The sequence below is a fragment of the Rhinolophus sinicus genome, linkage group LG09 (assembly GCF_036562045.2).
Source record: "Rhinolophus sinicus isolate RSC01 linkage group LG09, ASM3656204v1, whole genome shotgun sequence".
In the NCBI taxonomy this organism is placed as follows: Eukaryota; Metazoa; Chordata; class Mammalia; order Chiroptera; family Rhinolophidae; genus Rhinolophus; species Rhinolophus sinicus.
Window position 1 is genome coordinate 88,217,589 of NC_133758.1, and position 24,002 is coordinate 88,241,590.

Genomic DNA, 24,002 nt, shown 5'->3' on the forward strand with positions numbered 1-24,002 from the left:
GAGAGAGTGAACAACCTTGTTGTTTGCAGTATTCAAGAATGAACAAAGAGAGAGAGAGAGAGAGAGAGGAAGGAAGGGAGGGAGGGAGGGAGGGAGGGAGGGAGGGAGGGACAAATGAAGGGAGGGAGGGAATAAGGAAAGGAAGGAGAAAGGGATGTCCACACTTACAGCCACACCAGGATAGCCATCGCCTTTCAGTCCCGGAACGCCCACTGGTCCCCGAGGGCCTTGGGCACCCTGGGTAAATTCAACAGCAGGTGATATAAGACTAAACTATGAAACACCTGGCAAAACAAGCACAATACCAACTCAATATGCCAAAGGTGAATTTGAGAAGTACAAAGGAATGATTTGAAAAAATTTAGAAGGAAATCCTACCACATATGGCAGCTTGTTATCTCTTCATAAGTCTCATCCATTTGTGTTAGGTGGGGAGCATGGAATGCATGTAGGGAATATACATGAACCATTACAAAGTGCTCTATAGGAAACCCCATAGGAATTAGAATATGACCTGTTGCTAATATTTTAATTTTTAAAATTACAAATTTTCAGTGCATTATAAATCAAGGATAAGCATAAAAATGAGAAAATTTTCGTAAGTATTGTGTGAGAAAAAGAGTAGAAAAGAATACATAGCAAAATTTTAAGTGTAAAGCAAGATAACTATATATTACCTATTATTATATTTATCATCTTCCTCAATTGGGCCCAAGTTACACAGGGAATAAATAAGCCCAAATAAAAATTAAAAACAGATTAATTTTTTAAAAAACAAGTTATAGGACAAAAGGTAGGGCACAGAGTTTGTGGTTCAAAGCTTGAGACCTAGGGAAAAAATTATAAATATTGCTTTACAGTGACAACCTTAGGTATCAAAAACTTTTAGTAGAAAGTACCTATATAGAGAACAGGGGAGAGTGATTGATTATTGCCTTTCGAACAACAGAATTTTCTGAGATGTGTAATCTCCAAAAATGGAAATCAAAGGAAATTTTGGCTAAAGTAAAATGGATAGAGAAAGAAAAAAATGAGGAAGACTCCTTTAGAAGATTTGTTAAATATATCTATTACACCTACACTTAAAACTTGAAATATTTCTTTCTATACCACATTCCATTCTGTTACTATGATAACTCCTACAATGGCCCTTGTCAACACACATTGATTATTTTGGTAAAGAGCTGTTCATGTTTTAAAATAGTTATGGCTTTTTACATCTACTAATAGACCTTTGTTTTCCAAGATTGGAAAAAGTAGCAGGACTCGTCCCTACTTTTCATATATGTAAGCAAACACATAAATCAAACTGCTATTAATCCAAGCCAAAATGTTGCCCAAAATCCAACTTCCCAAAACTGTTCCTAATTGCACTCCTCTGAAAGAATGATTGATTGGGATGGGGTGGGGGGAAGGCTGTTGGTGGAATCTGCAAACCCTTTAAGCAATAAGAAAGTTTAACTTGTTTTGAAAACCATGACTGTCACAACTGTTTTTTTTTTTCCTATTAAATCTAAGAGATTGGTTTTATATAGTTAACCTTCTTAAGAATGATCATCTTCAGAACACATGTGGCTGCCTATAAAAACTTAATGTACTATTTATCACCACCAAAAATCCCAGATGGTCTCATAAAGTTTTATGACAGAGAGCAAACACAAGGTCTTCTGGAGAGGTCAATTTTGGTATATCTCCAACTACAGGAAACCAGTCACTCCTCAGAAGCAATTTATTATGCTATTCCAACTATGTTTAAGGCTAAACATTCCATATGGGATATGTCCCAACATAAGATGGCCATTCCTCTCTATGCTTATACAAGGAGCAGGCTAACCACAAAACAAAGCAGTAACTGCTCCCTGGTTAAGGCAAAAGGAAAAGAAAATTGGAATAAAAATTCACTTTCAGTTTGTATTTATAAGTTCCAAGCCTCTAACAAATTATCAGCAGCTGTTATTGTTTATCCTCTGGTACCCACACTGGCAGGGGTGGGGTGGGGAGGGGGGCATTAAAGCATTAATAGTTTACAAACATTTTTTTCCTAGAGAACTTTGTCCTTTCTCCTGCAAAAATTTCAGTTAGCTTATTACTTCTAATGTTAATAGGAAATATCAGGGGATGGGGATAAAGATTTTTATTTCAGACTCCTCACAATATGTTTTCAGATGGAATTTTGCCACTTGGCCTTTTTTGCACTGGATTCAAGAAAATGTCCAACAGAGTGATTCACTTGGAAGTGCGTCTCTCTTTCAAAAGAAATTAGGGCAGAAATCTTAATCTGCTATTGTGAAATGGGCTTTAGGGAGACCTGGGGGCTCCCTGAAGTAGTATACAAAACTTAATTAATGTGCCAACGCTACCATCAACATTCAACCCCCAAGATGCTGTAAAACCAATGAAGTAGGGAAGAATTACAGAAAGAGCATCTTTAGAAGCCAAGGGGTTGAAAGAATGCTTGAAGTGAAGAGGCAAATGACTTTGAATACCCTCACCAACCATGCCCAAGAAAGATGAATAGAAAACAGGCCGGACTTATAAACCCTAGCTGCATGTTTAATTGTATTTTCTTTCTATTGTAAAGAATAGTGTAAGTAGAAAGAAGTGGAACTTAAATCATGGAACTAGGAATGCAGAGATTCAGGAAGTTATCAAACAGTGTGAAAACTGTCCACTAAATGTTCATGACCAAGGCCATTAGCTGTAGTTTTAGCATTAGGAAATTTGGAATTTTCTCGTTGAGTCATATACAACTTGGGTTCCCATGAGCCTCCGGGTCTGGGGAGTCAGGAGGCCATCCTGTTCTGGTTTTCCCAGGACTTTCTCTATTTCAGCTTGAAAGTTGCACATCCTGGGAACCTCCTCTGTCCCCAATAAACCAGAAGATTGTCACTCTAGCAAGAATGACCGTTCAAGTGATTAAGAACAGTGAAGGTCAGGACCCTTTCTCAACCTTCCAAAAGAACCCCTCTGACTTATATCAGTATATGTCAGCATTGTATTTCAAAGATGGTTCTAAGGTGCATTTTTTTTTTTCTCGAATTTTGAAAATTACTGATTTTAGTACTTGAACCCTTTTATCTAGAAGAGACCATTTGATAGAACTAAAGCCAGCTTCAAAGCTACATAACAACATGCTACTAATGTAATAAGTACTGATTATGAAGCCTGAAGCCTGTTTTTATTCACAGAGATGGGCTTGTTGACATTTAGAATGTTAAATATTGCTGGGATTCTGGGTGTTGTGTGAGGAGGGAAATGGTGCTTTGTTGCCATGGAAAAATAGACATGACTACTTAAAGCTGTTTTCTCCTATAATTATTTGCATTTCCATTTAAAAAAACTCTGAAAGATGGATAACAGAACAGAGAAATTTGATTTGATAAAACTTCCGAACATGAACTTTTGGAACAATGTTTTGCAGAAGAGAGACAATGACCATTCATATATAAATAAAAAAGGCTAGAGGCCATATAATCTCTTATATCACAGACATTACAAAAAGAGCATTTTCAAACAACTGTTTAGTCAGCAAAAATTTAACCATAGGAGTTGTCATCCCTACATTTATACAAAAATAAACAATCCTGATGGCTTGATTTTTCAAAAGGGGAAAAGCATATTCTTACACTCAACGTAGTTCATCAATGTAGACACAGCAAGTACACCCATCTCAATCATCAATTGATTATGCATTAAATTTACTTTCACTCTCTCACATACAGAAAAAAAATAAAAATAAAAAGAGCCCGAGTGAAGCATACCTTTGGTCCTCGAATAGCAATTCCAGGTTCTCCTTTAAATCCAGGTACCCCAGGTCCCCCTCTGTCTCCCTGTACATTTCAGATAATGTTCACAGTTTCAGACTAGGTTGCATGAGAAACCATAATGACACAGGGCAAAAAAGCCATCGGCCAATTTGTAAAGGGATTAATCTATCACGCTCAGATCTTGAGGGTACAATCTTCTAATGTGTTTGAGGGGAATTTCAAATCCTAAGCAAATAAAACCTGTCAGTAAAGACTATTAAACTGTTTAGAGAAAGGCCACAGAAATAATAGGTGGCTATCTAGACTCAAATACTTAGACAATAAAAATATCTGTGAATGTTCTCAAATTTGAGTGGATTTCTTTTCTGTCAGACTTTCTGAATAAAATTCCTAGCAGATTCTTTGCAGGAAATTTTTACCTGTATTAAGGTCTAGGATTTGAAAGATATCATTCAACGTGAAAAGACAAGTTTAAGAGCAGGACCAAGAAATCAGGTTTCTAATCTTACATTTGCTGCTGGCCTTTGGTTTGCTTAATTGTTGTAATCAAGGTTGAACTAAATATCTTATGATTCTTCCAAAACTAAAATTCTCATTCACTGGTATCATGAATTCCCCTCCCCCTGGCACCTCCAACACCAAAGGTCCAAGTAAAAGGAAAAAATATTCCCAAGAATGCATGCATACCTTTGTCCCAGGTGGTCCAGGAACTGATGCTCCAGGCATCCCAAAAGGGCCCATAACCCCTGGATCACCCTAAAAAAAGAGCAAAATACTCATTACATTTCAAGCAAAACAAAAACTATCTACAGGCATTATACTAGGAAAAACATAGAAATGTGTTTCCAGCATTTTTAAATATTGTACCGTCTGTTTTACAGACCAACATATAAATATTTTAACATGTTTGTTAAACCACTACTAAAGTATTGATGATTAAGATTTCATGCATTTAATAAATGCATTCAATTAATTCCTGAGTATTAGGAAAATGTTATCTCTTGTGCTTCCTTTTATTAGCTAATAAAATTATGCAGTTCATGGTACTTCCCTTTTGTTGTATGACAGGAAGCTTAGAGGGAAATATGTGTTCAATTATAACAATTATCATCAGCATACACTTTTGGGCATACTTGGTAGAGAAATAATGTTTCTTTTTGTTTATAACTTTTTCCTTTGTTATTGTACTTTGTGGCCCATGGTATATCAGTCTTCCATTGGAAGCTTTCTCACATCCGTTTTTAGAAGTAAAGAGTTTGTAGTCAAAATAAATAAATTTTTGAATAGGCAAATTAAAACATCGCTCAATTTTTTTTTTTTTTTTTTTTTCGTGTCTTAATATTCAGTCTCAGTAAAGACTCAGTCTGGAATAGCAAGTAATATCTCTGTCCTGTCTAGTTCTAGACAAATCATTCTCTAATTTTAGGGAGTAATAATCAGATGAATTTGGTAAAATACAGACTCCAGGGTTTCAGTCTCAGATGTTTTAATTCAATACATCTAGGGGCTGGGCCCAGGAATATGAATTTTATGAGGCACCTCTGGTGATTCCAATATTATAGGCACTATTGCCACACTTAAAAACACTATGCAAAGTAATTGCCATTAGAAGAGGATGCACACACCCCACGACCCATTTGGGATATTAGACGAAAACATTAGGGCTATATTATATATATTTTATCTCATCTTTTAAAATTTCAATTATTCACATAAATCTCATAACATATTAGTATGGTAGCTTATGAATAAAAATAACAATTAAAAATAAATAGACAAACCTATACTGGAGTGCGGTCAAAACTTTTTTATTAGTAGAGGTTTGTAATCAAAAAGTTTGGAAACTACTGATTTAGAACAAGTGCGAACTGTGGGCACAAATCTCACCTACCATCTGGTTTTATAGAGCCAGGGCCCAAAAATGATTTTCACGGTTTTAAATGATTGTCATGTAAGAGCCTACATAATATCCTCAATTTTGCCTCTTGGCCTGCAAAGCCTAAGATATTCACTACTTGTACCTTTCCCCAAAACCTTGCCTCCCTTTGCCTTAGAGAATGAACTGTTCTCAATAGTGCGAGGTGCCCACTGGATGTCCTGCCTCAGGGAGGAGGGACTCAGTAAATCAGACCCACTGATAAGCATCCCTGCCCTGAGCCACGCTCATCCTTACAGCTCAGGCCTCCTGCAGTGCTGAATCCCCACCCCCCACATGAAGAACAGGCTGAGCACACACCCTACTGTGGCCCAGGTCGTGCCAACATGTGCATGTGCCAATCCTTAATTGCAAACCTATCAGGCAATGGCACGTGGCATATCAGGATTCTGGCAACAAATGACCACCTGATTCAGTCCTCTGGCAAAGGAATCCACCATTAACCTGTGAATGTTTCACCAAGACCAGGGGAAGCAAAATTATGCTTTTAGACTTAACCTATTCTACTTTTTAAAAAGAGGCCAATTCCAGTACTTTGAAACTACAAAGTTATCTATATAGGAAGTACACGATTCTTTTAAAGACCTTGTATGAAGGTGTGATCGTGTATTAAGGTGTGATTGTGCTTTAAACTATAGCAATTCTTCATCCAAAAAAAAAGCTTTATTTCAAAATACAGAAGAATACGCACTTTGAATAAGAGTAGCTAAGACAAAGAATAATCACTGTTATTAGTACTAATAAATCGCATTTCTTATAAAATAGCATTTCTCATCATGTGCTCCTTGAACTATCTGTAGCAGAGGGCACTTATTTAAGAAAATCAGATTCCTGGGACCCACTCACCTACTAAAATTTGGATCTCTGGGCATGATGTCAAGAAATATGGATTTGTCACAAGCTCCCCAGGGGACACTGAGGGACACTGACGTTTAACAATCACCGCTCTGCAGCAGATATTTTGTTTTGTACCTGCTCTTATATTGCTAGTACCATTTTTTAAAGTTGTTCTTTAATAGTCTGGCCCTTGACTTATTTGGAAGAAGAAACTCCTTGTTTCTTCTTATAATTAGCGTCTTCCTAGAGGTCTGAACTCTCTTAGGTTTGCAATTTCTGTTTCCTGACACACCCAAATGACCTCAATATTCTCTCCTGCTAAGTCAAGTCATGTACTTAATTCCTTGCCTCACAATTTCCTCTCCTTCTTCCTCAATGCTCTGTCAATTAGGACACATATCCCCTACTTTCCATTTCATACCGTGTTTCCCCGAAAATAAGACCTAGCCGGACAATCAGCTCTAATGTGTCTTTTGGAGCAAAAATTAATATAAGACCCAGTCTTATATTATATAAGACCTGGTATATTATATTATATTATATTATATTATATTATATTATATTATATTATATTTATTATATAAGACCCGGTCTTATATTATAGTAAAATAAGACCAGGTCTTACATTAATTTTTGCTCCAGGAGACGTATTAGAGCTGATTGTCTGGCTAGGTCTTATTTTCGGGGAAACACAGTAGTAATTGATCTTTTTTTGCTCCCTGAAGAACTCCATGTATTGAACACTTACTATGTGCCAGGAACTGTGCTAAGTGTTTGAATACCTGTGTCAGCCTTCACAACAACCCTGTGAAATAGATACAGTTATGACTTTCTTTCTGTGATTGAAGTGACTGGCCCCAAAAGGTTCCAGGGTGGACGGAGCAGGACGAGGACACTAACGGCTCTCCTGCCTTCCCCAGCTCTGCTCCTGGTCACCACTGCATGGTCTCTCAGCCTAGGCCATTTTGTTGTGCAGCAAAACAAGATGATGGAAAACTGGTACCTCCCCTGCTCCTAACTTTATCCCACCTTCTGAGTCTTTGATTGTTAGTAGAGAAGACTGATATACACGTTCTCTCGTAGAAGCGTAAATATTCCAAGGAAGATTACATGTTTTATGCAATCTCTTTATTCCAGTCTGTTATGGTCTGGAATACTATGATTCTGAAGCCTTTTTCATGTGGGGTTTTTGTTTTGTATGTATTGAGAAGGAAATGGGAAATCAAATTTGCAGTAGAAATCCAATATTCCATTAAAACCAGACACAATTACAGTCTCCCCAAAGCGTTCATGAGAATGTCAGAAACATACCTTTGGCCCTTCAGGCCCCGGAAATCCCCTCTGTCCTTGATTTCCTTTGCTCCCTTTCTTTCCTTCATCACCCTGACAAAATAATTATAAAAATATAATTGTAGTATTAATAAACCCTCCTCAATCTTATAGCAACCATATCGGGGCCAGATTCTTAACTAATACCAATTTTAGAGGCATGTGCCCCAAGCCCATCTTGGGTTTGTCCATGTTCTTGAGCAGACTGGATACTTCAGAATTGCTCGGTCTTCACCATTTCTTCAATATTGTTTAATTTTTTTAAAATCTAAGTTCAGTATCTTTCTTTGGGGACTTTTACTTGAATTTATAGTTCTTTTGCACCATTGGTCTATTAACAGATGGTTCCGAGGTGATCACAGTTTCAGAAAAGAGACCTATCTATGTTTTTCCATGCTGTTTCTTAGCTTTCAATGCTATTTGAGTTTTAAAGCATAAAATGAAATATTTTTCAAATCCAGCTCCATTTCTTCGTTAATGGGGTGTCCAATTCTTTCTCCCAAAGGAGACTGATATTCTGTTGTTTGAATTGGAGCATGAATTAACCTAGGGCAGAGCTAGAAACTGCCTACTGGCTGTTCTCTGGTTGGGTACACAAGTTCTCCCCCCAAAGAATTGTGTCACCTTCAATCAGAAGCCTCTGAGCATTACAAAACTATCCTTAAACTAGGACTCAACTTCAAGGCATCATATCCAGGTGTGTGCCCAGTTCAACAAAGGAATAACCCCTTGGGATTTGCAGCTGAGGCCATTTAAACATTTATGACATAAATGACTATACGATGGTTTTCAAACCTGAGCATGTATCAGAAATCACCTAGAGGGCTTGTTAGCCATAGATTGCTGGGCCCTACACACAGTGTTTCTGATTTCATAGGTCTGCATTAGGACCCAAAAATTCATCTTGCTGACACATTCCCAGGTGATGTTGATGGTGCTGGTCCAGGGACCACTCCTTGAGAACCACTGGACTATGCCAAGGTCATTAGCAATGCGGACACTCCACTAAGAAGAGGCAACCTCATGTAGGACTGACAGAGATGTAAACAACTCCTCAAAGTCCATACTAATGGAGCGCATTGGCACAGGTAATAAAAAAGTAACAGATGAATGTCAAAATATCACTTACTGTATCATTATAATTTGCCAATAGAGACAACATCTACCCAGAACTATTTATTTTCTTCCATTAAGTACCAAATTTAACTTATTGACCTAAATCACCCGAGAAGACAACAGCAGGAACCCAACTAAATGTAATCAAGAGCCAACATTGAACCATAGAAGGACGCTGGGCTACATAACATATTCCCATCACTCTTCTCCTAGAGCCTTCCATAACCCACAACTCTCCTCACAGCCGCAAGTCCACTGCCCTCGCTTTTCAATGCACATTCTCCTTGCTCTGTTGGTGGCATGTGACACCACCCATTGCTTTCCTCTTGAAACCCTTTCTCCTTGGTTTCTCTAACATGGTAACTATTCTGCTTATCTTTGAGCTCTCCTAAATGTTCTTTCTCCAGGTACTGTACCACAAGAAATTCAAACCTCAGCTCTCTTTCTCAGAGATATCATTCATTCTTAAAGCTTCAGTTATTAACTCAAGCATCTATTTTCCAAAAGTATATTCTAGAATACATTAGTTCTCCTGAATGTTAATAGGCGAGCATTTCAGTAAGTATTTTTGCATGGTGTTAAAAAGGTATTCTCTGTCTACATTACCCCCTCCCCCACAAAAAAAAAGGATCTCAGAGTGTGGTAAGTCAATAAACAAAATTTAAATTCTACTAATATACCTAAATTTCAAATTTTTATGATTAAGGTTAGGGACTCAATTTTAGCCAATGTTTTTTAAGACATCAACTACTATTAAGCTATCAAATATTATTTTAATGCAATTATAAATAAAATACTAATAAGCATACAGTTTTTATTTTTACTTTACTCATATAGAAGTCTTCAGAATCTTTATATGGGCTTTGACAACTGTACATAAAAAGTACAGGAACATCTGGCACTGATAGGCTGTAGGTTATGTCACTAGTGGTCTTTACTGATGAATTTGGACATTCTCATCTTGACATATAAAAATGTTATTCAACTAGCATTTCTACAATCTATAAAATAAATTTATGCCAAGTTGTGAAAGAGAAATTGCCACTTACTAAGGTGATGCTTCTTATTACTATATGAAATTCTATGTATTGGAAGAAAATTTATGCATTTTCAAGTCTCAAGGATGCATCTCAGGGCTTCTTTTCCCTTCCTATCTGTTTTTTTAAATGTCAGTCTGGCTATTTATTGAGAAACGCATGTGTTGAACTCTTCCTATAAGCTGGGTCTTATAATAGATCTTAGGAAATAAAAATGAATAATACATACTTGCAGCCTTCCAACAGCTCCCAAACTAGTATCCATACTTTTAATCCGGAAGTAAACATATTTGACATAGCAAGAATCACAATCAAATTTCTCCTAAGGTGGCTCCTTAGTATCAGGACCAGAACACAGGCAGCCTGCTTCCCCCAACATTCTGTCAGTTCCATACCTTGGAGCCAGGTTGTCCCCTTCCAGGAGGTCCTTCCGGGCCTCTTGTCCCGGGAAGCCCTGCTTCTCCCTAGAAGAAATGACACTGATGTCTTAGTGGACCCCTCATAGGCAGTATGTCTAATCCTACCTGTCTCTTCTTATGGCCAGTGGACTCTCTGCTGAGACCCTCCAAATCAGACCAGACCTTCACTCTACTCTCAAAATTAATTTGGAAGTTTACCAACTTGAATACATTAATGTTAAACTCCAGTTTAGCTCAAAGCAGCTGAAATATCATGAAAAACTCCAATTTCTCAGCCAACTTCCAAAGCAATAAGCTCACTTTCCTTTGGCTCGTCCTTCACATTTGATGGTTTGTTTTAAAAAAAAAAACAAGAAAGACCTTCAGCCTTTCCATCTGCTGTTTTTCACTACTTACATTAAAAAATGAGTATTTCAAATGTTTGGCTCAAAATGCTTCAGGAAATCTTTATAATGCCTTACTTTCTAAATGCACTTACAGACTCTCCTTTTGGGGGGGTGGGGGGGGAGGAAAGTGTTTTTCTCCGAGTTCAAATTAAAGTGCTTTCTAGGAATCCCAAAGAGACTAGGTCCCTGGAGAATGCCATGGCCAAACACCAGAGAGAAGGCAGAGTGTGAAACACTACTCAGCCTTTCAATTGATGCTCTTTCTCTCTGAAGTAAGTGAAAGGACATTTAGAGTTGTGGAACTTTTTTTTTTCAGAGACTAAGTTTGCCCAGGATAGTTTAATTTGAGCTCCGGAAGGACCAAGATATCAGTGTGGTTCAATAGTTTTACTCCAGTAATATGGAAAACGTAGTTACCTTCTTCCCTGCGGCGCCATCTTCTCCTGGTACTCCTGGCTGTCCTGGGAGCCCTATTGAGCCTGGCGCCCCCTGGTGGATGAGCAAAAATTTTATTTTTCAAAGTTCATGTTTATCATGCACCCTCCGTTTTGAGGTACTTACAAGTAGATACATCTTACAGTGTCTGAGATAAGCCTCTGAGCGGAGAAACCTGAATAGTAACAATGTTAACTAAACTATTTGACCTTGGCCAAGTTACTTAACCTCTCTGGGTCTTAGTTTTGCATTAGGTTGTTTGTTATGAGTTGAGCTGTGACTCCAAAAAAGATACGTTGATGTCCTAACCCTTCTTGGTACTATGAATGTGACCGTTTTTGGAAATAGGGTCTTTGCAGATATAATCAAATTAAGATGAAGTCACTAGAGTGAGCCCTAATCCAATATGACTGGTGTCCTTAAAAAGTGAGGAAACCACTATATGAAGACAGACACATAGTGACAGCAGAGGTGAAGATTAGAGTGATGTAGCTGCAAGCCAAGGGATGCCAAGGATTAGCCACCAGGACAAGCTAAGAAAAGGGAAGGATTTTTTCCCCCTACAGGTTTTAGAGGAAGCATGGCCCTGCACACACCTTGATTATCTGTTTCTAAATTCCAGAACTGTGAGACAATAAGTTCCTATTATATTAAGCCACTCAGTTTATGGTACTTTGTTGCAGCAATCCTAAGAAACTAATGTAAAAGTGACATGAAAAAAACTTGCAAACTAGCATCACTTCCAGTTTTAATTCTCAATTCTATTTGCTTTCAAGTTAATTTATGATTAAGAATACATTCTTTACTATGTTCAGAGAAAACACATGCTATCACCAAACAGTATAAAATTATCCTTATTGCACTTACTAAGAGCAAAACATATCGAAGATAATTGAAAGTTATTTCAGCTAAAGCAAACTTTGAAAAGCTACTGAAAAAAGCATAGTGAAGCTAAAAGTAAGTAGAAGGATATGATAAAGATGAGAGCAAAAAATAATAAACTTGAAAACAAAAAGTAAGAAGAGTAACAAAATTAAAAGGTAATACTTAACAAAACTGATAAATAAGCCTGTAGCAGGAATGAGTAATATTTAAAAAGGAAAGGCACAAATAAGCAGTATTAGGAATTAAAGAGGGATATACACAGAAAATATTTTGTTTAAATCATAGAAAATTCTGTAACATTTTCAAAACAATATGTTGGAACACAAGATTATTAATAAATAATCTTCAAGAAAAATATAAATGGCATAAGAAGGAATGGAAAAGCTATATAAACAAATAGCATTGAATAAATTGAATCAGTAATTGAAGGTCTCTCACTTCCTCTCCTTCCAAGATCACAGGCTTTGTTGGTTTTATAGTCAGCCTTCCCAAATTGCTAAACCTTTGAGGGACAGATATTTCCTATCTTATAGAAATAGTTCTAAAAAATAAAAAAAGAAGTCTACACAATTTATTGTATGAGGCTAATAAAATCTTGATTTAAAAACATCAATACAATAAGACAAGAAAACGAGATTATAGACCAGTCTACCTGTGACAATAGATACAAATTAAAGTTCCAGTCAAAATGGAAGTATAGGGACTAGATTTAATTTCCTGCCTGACACAACTAAAAAAAACAGACAAAATATATGAAACAATGCACCTCAAGATATTAGACATCCAATAATGAAGGAAAATAATCCCTAAGTGAGGGGTAGCAAATTAGATTAATTTCCCCAGTTTACTGCCTGGAGAGTTACCAGGCCGTGGTGCAGGGGGAGAATGCCCAGGGAAAGTTCAGAAATCTCTCTAATTTTAGGAGAGAAAGGTAGGAGCCTGGTGTCAAAGGTGTTCACAAACATAGGAGCCAAGGTATCAAAAATGCACAGAATAGCACACCAGAGAAGGAGTTACCTGGAGAGAGCTACGAAGATGTGATGAGCACCCCCTTGTGTTCAGGTGACTCTTGAGCGTGAAAAACTACCCAAGGCCAGAAAAAGAACCACTTTTAAGGATTAGAGACTGACAAGAGACCAGAAATAGTGCCTCCTCCTAAAGGCAATAAGACAACCTCACAATTCTGATGGCTTAGAGTTCTAAAAAGGGTCTTGCCTCAGTCATGGGGGAAAACTAACCCTCAACTAAATGCTCCTCTTTTCCTACCTCGTAAAGCTGAAAAGCAAGACCAAAAGGTTCAAACTGTTTTCAAGCAACTTCAAACTCCAAAAACAAAGCTAAGAAATATTTATAGGAATACAAAAATATCCAGTATCCCAAAAAGATGAAATTCGCAATGGTTGGCGTCTAATCAAAAATTATCAGGCATTCAAAGAAGCTGGAAAATATAGCCCTTTGTGCAGAGAAAAATCAGTCAATTGAAACTGATCCAGAAAATGACACAGGTGATAGAATTAGTAGCTAAGGACATTAAAACAATTATTATGACTGCATTCCATATGAGTTGTAGTATACATGGGTGTTCCTTGTATTCATAATAGTATGTTTGAAATATTTTAGTTTTTAAAGTGAGAGATGCTGAAGATGACACATCTTATTGGTGGCAAAACTGGGATTTGAACTTAGGTTGTCTAACTGCTGAGCCTTCCTACTCTTTATCACCTCTCTGAAATTGGAATAGATGTGATATAATACATGTAGATAGATAAATATACACACTACACATATGTATAGACATATTTCATATTTAGCACATTGTGTGGCATATCAAAACCACTTAATACATGGCAGCAATTATTACTACATTAGTACACTTTTTATCCCCTGTAATTACATGTTTATTACATATGTAATATGTATATGTAATATGTATGCTCTTCTTAGGCCCACATGTTACATTTTTTTCTCATAACGAAATATGTGTCATAATGGTGACAATGACAGCAGAATAATAGTGAAGTTTAATGCTTAGCGTGGCTCACCAGACCCTATATGCCTTCAGGATGAGGTATAGAAATTGTGAAAGCTAAAGTAAGGATTCATTCATTTATTGATCAGGATTTATTTAGTACCTATCATGTTGCCCAAATTGGGGATTCAGTAGTAAAGAAGAAAAATAAGGAAACAGATCCATGCCCCAATGGAACAGCACTGTCCATAGAAATATAAAGCAAGCCACATATGTAATTATAACTTCTCTAGCAGCCATATTTATAAAGTTAAGAGAAACAAGTGAAAATAATTCTAGGAATATATTTCATTTACTCTAGTATTTCTGAAATGTTATTATTTCAATATGTTATCAATGTACAGATGTATTAGTGATATGTTTTACATTCTTTTTGTACCAAGCCTTGTAATCCAGTGTGTGTCTGACACTTGTGGCACATCCCAGTTCCTACCAGCCACATTTCGAACATTCAATGACCACATGTGGCTGGTGGCTGCAATATGAGACAGTGCACTTCCAGAGAATACAGTAAGATGAGAAGTACAGTTAACCCTTGGACAACACAGGTTTGAAATACACGGATCCACTGACATGCAGATGTTTTTCAATAAAGTCACCTCTCTGTATCCCTGGGTCAACCACCACAGATTGAAACCATATTTGATCTGCAGTGGGGAATCCGTGGATGTGGAGAGCTGACTCTATACACCATTCTGCGACTTGAGCATCCAAGAATTTGGTATCTACGGAGTTCCTGAAACCAATAGCCCTGCAGACGCTGAAGGACAACTGGTTTTGGGGGATTCAAAAGTTATATGTGGATTTTTCTACTGGGGTAGGGTCAGCACCCCTACACATCATGTTGTTCAAGGGTCAACTGTAATTTAAAAAAACATACAAATTAAATGCAAGTTGAGAGAAGTGGTAAAAGCGAGGGAAACAAACGGCATGCTGAGATATAAAATTACTAAGTAACATATTTGTGATAACATGGATGAAACTAGAAGGTATTATTTAAAGTGAAATAAGTCAAGCACAGAAAGACAAATACCATATGATCTCACTTATATGTACAATCTAAAGAACAAAGTAAACGAACAGACTCATAGATATAGAGAACAAACTGGTGGTTGCTGGAATGGAAGGGGATTGCGGGGATAGTTGAAAAACGGTGAAGGGATTAAAAAGTACAAATTTGTAGTCATGAAATAGCCAAGGAAATGTAAAGTACAGCATAGGGAGTATAGTCAATAATATGGTAATAACTATGTATAGTGCCAGGTGGGTACTAGACTAATTGGGGGGATCACTGCATAAATTATATAAATGTCTAACCACTATGCTGTACACCTGAAACTAATATAAAATAGTATTGAATGTCAACTGTAATTGAAAATTTTTTAAAAATCTAAAAATAAATAACATTACCATGTAACAAAAGTAGTGTGGACCTACTTTACATTTAGGGAAGAAATTCCTTAGAAAGCCACAAAACAAAAGAATGGAAGTAAGTTTTACTTAAATTCTGCTATAGTAGGGGCTTTGTTTTATAATATGCCAAGCAATAACGTTCTTAAAGAATCACTCTGTGTTAAAAGAGGATGTCTGATGCTAATAAATAAATTAATTGAAAGAACAAATAGCATAGTCGTTAAAACAAACCAAGATTTTGATTCTTCTTAGACAATAAGAGTTATACTGAGCATGAGACCCTTTTCTGAATAAATACTCTACTTTGAGTAAAGTAACAGTTCATTGATACATGCGTGGTCTGTGTTTCATTTGAATATAAATGAAACTTTGCCTTATAATACATAGCAGCATAGTCTACTCACCTTTGGACCTTGTACTCCAATCCCCACTGGTCCTCTAGGGCCTGTAGGTCCTATCTGACCTACTTCTCCCTAGTAAGGAAAGAGTATTTGAAGAGTATTTGACTAAGGCAGCAAAATAAAAATAATGTATTCCTGTCTTGGATCTCCTATGCTCTGTTTTATATAAAAAAAAAAAAGAGAGAGAGAAAACTGAGCTACATGTGCTCAGTTCACACATACACACACGCGCACACACACACGTATATATGAGTATATGTATATATTTTCACCAGATTTGGAATATATAATGGTCTGGCTTAAAATACAGGCTATGGAACATAATCAGAAGTAATTTTAAAGAGCCCTTCCCATAAAGGGTACCAGGAAATAATAGGCAGTTATATTCCAGAACAACTAAAATTGACACATTAGAAGTCAAGATGACTGGCGATCTACAACAGAATCATAACCAGAGAGAACAACCTGAGCTTTTGATGATGTGCCACAAAGCAAAAATCTCAAGGGCAGTGACAGTATTTATTGAGCTGCTTCTCACATGGGCATCACTAAGGAGTGTGCTTGAATGTGAGACCTCTCAGAGAATTATTTTATTTATTTAACAATGATTAGTGATTCTTTGAAGCGACATTAAGGACAGCTAATTAAAGAATAGGTGCCATGCCTCTCCCCAAGGGATAAATAATTGTTCTAATTTAGGCAATAATTTGATTCCTAAGTTCATAGGAAAGGTTTCTTTATTGGGTCATTTCTGACTCCATATCTTTAGCTAAATGTTTTAGTAGTTGGACCTACTGTGGGAATGCTGGTGAGAATGAAAGTAAGCCCATCCAGAGAGGCATGTAACCACAGGTAGTCTCTACTGATATTACTGCTTGAGTTGCTAGAACAGGGTCTCCTAGGTAAAAGCAATAAAGAAAACAATAAATGGATATTGTGTACATGAAAGCTTCTAAGAGCATAAAGAATATGTATAACATTTTCTAAACCATTAGGAACATTAGTAACACTTTACATTAAGTACAGACCTCTGATTTTTCAGTTCATTTCATCTGCTGCCTTCCAAATGCATTGGCTACTGACCAGAAAATAGCAATTAGACTATAAATATATTAAACTCCTCTCTCATTGAGAAAGTTACCTTAGAACCAGGTGAGCCTAGTCCTGGGGGTCCTTGAGGACCAGGTGGACCAACAGGACCTTGAATTCCCTTTAAAATAAAAAATTTAAAAGCAATATTAGTGAGATGAAGAAGAAATAGGGATAAGAGTGGTTTCAAATCCTCTAGAGTGAGTTCATTTCCCATAATGGATTATTCATACTCAGTATTTGTTGAATGGGATGGCAGAGGCTGCTAGTTGAACCATAAAATGCATTTTCCCCTTCTCCCATGGTAAATGAAATTTCAGCTGGCCCACATGGCTGCCTGTAATGAAGACCTTGTTTCCCAGTCCCTTGCAGCCAAGTGTTGCCATGTGGACTGGATTCTGGCCAATGGAACATGAATGGAAGTGATGTACGTAATTCCCGGTTCATGCTAAAGGAAGATGTGTGCCTCCTCCTTCCCTACACCCCTTCCCCAGTGAATGAAATGAAGACATGGTGGTTATGCTGGATCATGTGGATGAAGAAAGCACCCTCAGAATGTCAGACTAACAATAATGAAGAAGCCAGAACGCTTGATGACCCCGATGAGCAAAGCCACCATACCAAGTTGGAGTTTTAAATAAGAGAAATAAAATTTCATCTTGTTAACCTATTTCACATCTCAGTCACATTCAAGCACACCTATGTCCTAGCTGTACCAATTGACATATGAAGTGTGATCGAAAAATACGGTGAATGTTTAAATTAAAAAATATATATATATTACAGTAAAAGACATGTTGCCATCAATCCCCCTCAAAATATTCCCCCTCACTTTGAACACACTTCTCCCATTGTTCTTGCCATTTTCTGAAGCAGTTCTGAAAGTCCTCTTTCGTGAGTGTCTTTAGTTGCGCTGCCATGGCTGCCTCGATGTCCTGAATCATTTTGACTTTGGGGAAGAGCCAGAAGTTAAATGGTGCCAGATCTGGTGAATAAGGTGGATGAGGACACACCATAATGTTTTTATTTGACAGAAATTGCCATATACCAGAAGCGCTGTGTGACATGGGAGTGTTATCATGATGGAGGACGATTTATAGCACACTTTAAAACACACCTTCTCTCAATCGTAGCTCACATCCGACTGACTGCACCGAATAAGATGAAACTTGTCACACACTGTTACTAAGGTTCCATGCACCATTTCCCGTATTGAAGACCCCTGCCTTTCTGTTGGATGGCACTCAGCAACAGCATTCACTGTATTTTGTGATCATAACAGAAAGGCTCCGAGTCAAACATGACTTCTGGTACAACAATTTCTGTCAAATAAAAACATTACAGTGTGTCCTCATCCACCTTATTCACCGGATCTGACACTGTGTGACTTCTGACTCTTCCCCAAAGTCAAAATGACCATGAAAGGTAAACGTTTTGAATCGATTCAGGACATCAACGCAGCCATGACAGCACAACTAAAGACACTCATGGAAGAAGACTTCCAGAACTGCTTCAGAAAGTGTCAAGAATGATGGGATAAGTGTGTTTGAAGCAAGGGGGACTATTTTGAGGGGGATTAATGGCAAGGTATCTGTTGCTGTAATAAAAAATTTTTTAAACTGTTATTGTCACTACTTTTTTTTAAAAGATTTTATTGGGGAAGGGGAACAGGACTTTATTGGGGAACATTGTGTACTTCCAGGCCTTTTTTTCTTTTTCCAAGTCAAGTTGTTGTCCTTTCAGTCTTAGTTGTGGAGGGTGCAGCTCAGCTCCAGGTCCAGTTGCCGTTTCTAGTTGCAAGAGGAACAGCCCACAATCCCTTGTGGGAGTCGAACTGGCAACCTTGTGGTTGAGAGGATGCGCTCCAACCAACTGAGCCATCTGGGAGCTCAGTGGCAGCTCAGCTCAAGATGCCGTGTTCAATCTTAGTTGCAGGGGGCGCTGCCCACCATCCCTTGCGGGACTCGAGGAGTTGAACCTGCAACTTTGTGGTTGAGAGCCCACTGGCCCATGTGGGAATCGAACCGGCAGCCTTTGGAGTTAGGAGCATGGAGCTCTAACCGCCTGAGCCACGGGGCTGGCCCCGTAATAAATTTTTTTAAATTTAAATATTCATCATATTGTTTGATCACACCCCATATATCAAGAGTTGTTAAAGTGAAGGTTTGACCTCAGCTGTAAGAAGTGATAGCCAGCAGACAGCAAACTGACAAATGTTTAAACACTTGACTGTCACTCATACTGTGGGTATAAAAAGGGGGAGAAGACAGCATTTATGAAGTCTTTGAAGAAAGCAGTCTTATGAAAATTTTTCTTTGGATACAATGAGAGCAATTTAACTTGTTTCTCTCTTTACTCCATTCTGAAAAGGCAACTTCAATGAAATCACCTGGAGACTTTGATTTTTGGTTTGGAGACACAGGGACACATTTCTAACTCAGGACTGAGAATGCTAAAATGCGCTGTAACAGCCAGGAGAGGGCTGGCTTGTGCATCCAGAGTTTGTCTGTGCAAAGGTCACACGAGTTTTTTCTGGGGACCAGATGTATTCTAAGTGTGAGACAGAGCAGGCCTGGAACTATTTTGAATCCTACCCAAAAGGACCTGGAAGAGTAATGAAAGTCCAACAAAGAGAGTCAGTATACAGTAAACCCCCAGAAAAACAGAAGCTGATGAGGGGAAACAGCTGGAGGAAAAGAGTCCTTCATCCATATCCTAGGAGGGGAACACAGGGGACACTGCAGGAACCCCACAAGGAAGAGTGTCACCATCAAACATCTGCCAAGGCCAGAGGGAGGACACGAAGCCATCTGACAATAGACCGGCCAAGAAAGAACTTCAGTGCCCTCTTCTCCCACCCTTGACTCAGCCTGGGAGGGATGAAAAGCACATTCCTTCCCCTGGAACACAGGCTCTCCATGCAGCTCGGACCAGCTAAATAAAGGTCAAAAAGAGTTGACCAGATAGATTTTATTGTACAACTAAAACTGTGATTTGCAACTTAGAGTGACCTTATAACTTTCTATTGACTAAGTGATAAGAAAATTCTATAGCTTGCTGGTCATTTCTTTCTTTGGTAGGAAAAATAAAAAACCTTCCCCCAATTAAAAAAATTTAAGGGGATGATGAGAGAAAAAAACTAGGATTTTGTTTTGCTTACACCCCACAAGTCCTGACTGTGCAAATAATGGTTACAGAGACATGATAATTTTATTACAAATGTTATGCCCTTTCTCTAGCTAGATGATACAAATGCTTGTTCATTTGTAAATTACAAATAGTATTGCCCTTTTTCTGGTTGACAAAGACGAAACAGTATAAACAATTTAAGGAAGCCAAGATCCAAAGTATTGAATGGTTGTAAGAAGGAGTGTTCCTTTTACAGTAGTCCATAAGTTGCATGCAATAGAACAAGGAAACAAAAAATTCAAAGAGGGGGTGGGGAGCAGCCGAATGGCTCAGTTGGTTAGAGCATGAGCTCTGAACGACAGAGTTGCCAGTTGGATTCCCACATGGGCCAGTGAGCTGCGCCCTCCACTGGGATGGTGGGCTACACTCCCTGCAACCAAAGTTTGAAAATGGCGACTAGACTTGGAGATGAACTGCACCCTAGACAACTAGATTGAAGGATGACGACTTGGAGCTGAGGGGCCCTAGAGAGGCACACTGTTCCCCAATAAAAAAATTGAAAAAAAGAAAATTCAAAGGGATGTGCCTACACATGTATATGTGGTTATTTATATTCTATTTTATTTTACGAAAGATTTGAGGTGGCCAAGTCTCCAAGTATTTAATTAAAATCTACAGGCCACTTGATGGATATTATAAGCTTGTTGCTGGAAATGGAAACAGAAGTTCTCTCAAACAGATGAGTGGAAAAATTCATTTCTATAAGAGAAATAGGAAGGTCTAATAACAACAGGAATTCAATGGATAAACATTTTAACTAAGAACGAGAAGAAAAATGGATAACTGCATGAATTAAAGTTAACTTTCAGTAGAATTTAAATCATTTGCCTTAAAATGATAAATTATTTTCTTGTTCAGAGCAGTTTACATATAGTACATTCCATACAATCTCCAATCCAGTAAGGCTCAGCTCCATATGGACACATCTACCTTAAAAGTTTTGTTCTCTTGGAAAAGAAGAGAAGGGGATGAGAAAACAAAACAAGTTAAGGAGGTTTGGGTGTTGCTGTTGTTTTTTTACGCTATAAACAACCTCCCCTAAGAACCATCATTAAAGACAACAGGAAGCTGCAGGTGGGAGGGCCAGCGTTCCCAGGCCATCTGGAGAGACTGGCTTTCTTTGAACTTCATTGTCAGCCTTCCAGTGGTGACTCAGTACCAGCAACACACAAGACCCATGATGTGACAGTCCTGTCCAGCCACTGCCAGGAGCAGAATGTAAACCCTGCTGGAATCAGCAAAGAAACCACAAAGCTTGAGCATGCCTGGTCCCACAGTCAGACCATGAGCCCTGTGAAGTCAAAATAGCCAGCTCTTAAGTATTATCGAAATATTTATGTACAAATTTATCTTGACTTCTCTTGCACCTAAATCTTCCTAATCTGTTACACTAGGACGTCTACCAAGAAAAAGGAAATGGAAAGAGGAGTAACTCCAAGTTTGCTGTGGCTTGGATTAACAACAATAAAAATACTATACTGATTAATTGGAAGATGGTTAGAAATAAGCTCAGAGTTAATGTCAACAACAAGATTTGGAATTATTTCATTGTCTCCCACTATCCCAGATAAAGGAAGTGCTGTTCATTATCTAGGCAACTCATTATCTAGAATAATTCAAACTTTAATCATAAATTTTAATCAAGCTGATTTGCCATTTTCTACACAGGAGAATGGTCAATATAAAATTAGACTTATTGGTCACTTGATTAAAAGAGATTATGTAGGTAAAAGCATGTGGTCAACAACTGTAGATAGTACTGTTATATTATCTTCATATTATTTAGATCTAACAAGATTGCCCTGTTTTTCTAGTAGTTCTGGTCAGAAAATTTTGGAAGCAGTTTCAACCATGAGTGTCTAGACAAGCTCAGAGATTTTTTCTTTCTTCTGATTAAGAGGGGCCAAATGTTATTTATAAACTCTATTTGTGGCTTGCATCTATTCAGGAACAATGCCCCTTAAATTAAGTAGTTACCTCTGATTTTGGACCTTGTTTTAAGTTTAATACTATTTTAGATTGGTACATAGATAGGGGGTAGAAAGTACTACTCCACTGGCATTGGGAGGGACTGGGATTTAATCTTTCACAAAAATGCAAGAGGGAAACACACACACACACACACACACACACACACACACACACCAACAGGTCAATAAATTATTGCTCCCAAGGGATACTAAAAATATAAAATATCACCCCCTAACCCTTGTCCTATTAATTATGCTTTAATGTTAAAAGTTACCAAGAAACACACAATTTATTTTTTAAGTCTTGGAAGTTCTAAAAATAAGATCTTATGAGACCATCTTATCCTTCCCTACATTCACTTTGGATGTGAATTCCACGGCAATTTGACTACCAAATACACTCATAGGTGTTTGCAGAACTGGCCTTCAATGGCCACCAGGATTGGGCCAGACATTCTTTACCAAAGAGTAAGGGAGGAAGCATTGATTACCTGTTCCCCTTGACTCCCAACTCCAGGGATGCCCATTGGTCCTTGGGGTCCCACAGGTCCCAAGTCCCCCTGTAGAGAAAATAAGCCAGAAATATAACAATAAAACAAAACCTCATTCTTTTATACTTTGCTAATCAGGAATTATGCTGGATTAAAATCTATCTTTATATCATAAAAAGGTTCAACATGGAAAGTTAGCAAACTCAATTCCTTTTTAAACGATATGTAGTTCAAATTTGCCAAAATAGTGAATGATGTTTTTACTATTTAATTTAAATTAGTAAGAATTTGCATCATCTTATATTTATCCACCATTTTCTCACAAGAACCAAAAAACTCCTGAATGGTTACTATTATGACACAAACACTTCCTGATAGGATCATAACAGATATATTTAAAAGCGTAAAATTCACAGGGTACAAGAAAACCTGGATATGAGAAAGAAATGGAAGAAAACTTCCTTAAATTTTTTAAGTACCTTTCCCCTCCAAATCTTATTAAAAATATTTTGAAAATTAAGAAATTATCTAAGGTAAATGCAACAAAATGAAAGAACGTTACCTTTCCTTTCCATGAAATAAATGCAGGAATCAAAGTGAATGCTATTAGTATGGAGAACAATATCCTTCATCCATCTTTGTGTCTTTCAAGAAATCTTTTATGCTCGAGGGCATAATAAGGTCTCTTTCATAACTAATGAGTGCTACTTTGGTAGTGTGAAAGCAGCCATAGACAATACTTAAATTTACAGGTACACATGTGTTCTAACAACATTTTATCTACAGAAACAGTCAGCCAATCCCATAGTTTGCCAATGCCTGGGTTAAATAAATATGTTTTTATGAACCAAAGTGTATCATTAGATCATACTTTATATAATACTAAAAAGTATGTTGAACCTGTCACTAAGACATGCCCTAGAATATGCTTCCTAGGGTTTCACTTTGTATCAATTTTCAGTCTAAATAAACATCATGGAAGGAAAATGTAACGGAGTCAAGTTCTAACTCAGAGCTAGATGATTCTGATTCAGAACTTGATTGTTTGTCATGTGGCGTGATTCAGAACTTGATTGCTTATCATGTCGCGGTCACTGTGCTACATGCTTTTTATATTTTGACTCATTTAATCCTCACAACAACCCCCTGAAAGTAGGCACCTCAATTTTCTAGATGAGGTTAAATAACGCCCCAGTCACACAACTGTTAGATGGCGGAGACAAAATTCAAGCCCATTATCTCTGAGTCCAGAACCCAAATCATAACCACTCAC

General features: G+C 37.6%; 1 protein-coding gene across 1 annotated transcript in view; it reads right to left on the bottom strand.

Moving 5' to 3' along the window:
* The window catches only part of COL28A1 (collagen type XXVIII alpha 1 chain), a 149,833-nt gene that overhangs the window by 72,548 nt on the left and 53,283 nt on the right, over nucleotides 1-24,002 (bottom strand). The window contains exons 16-24 of the mRNA XM_019729778.2: nucleotides 22,730-22,798; nucleotides 17,132-17,200; nucleotides 15,994-16,062; nucleotides 11,245-11,316; nucleotides 10,418-10,486; nucleotides 7,852-7,923; nucleotides 4,455-4,523; nucleotides 3,762-3,830; nucleotides 169-237 (exon numbers count right to left, since the gene is read on the bottom strand). Coding sequence (XP_019585337.2) covers nucleotides 169-237; nucleotides 3,762-3,830; nucleotides 4,455-4,523; nucleotides 7,852-7,923; nucleotides 10,418-10,486; nucleotides 11,245-11,316; nucleotides 15,994-16,062; nucleotides 17,132-17,200; nucleotides 22,730-22,798 — 627 coding nt within the window. The remainder of the gene's footprint in view (nucleotides 1-168; nucleotides 238-3,761; nucleotides 3,831-4,454; nucleotides 4,524-7,851; nucleotides 7,924-10,417; nucleotides 10,487-11,244; nucleotides 11,317-15,993; nucleotides 16,063-17,131; nucleotides 17,201-22,729; nucleotides 22,799-24,002) is intronic.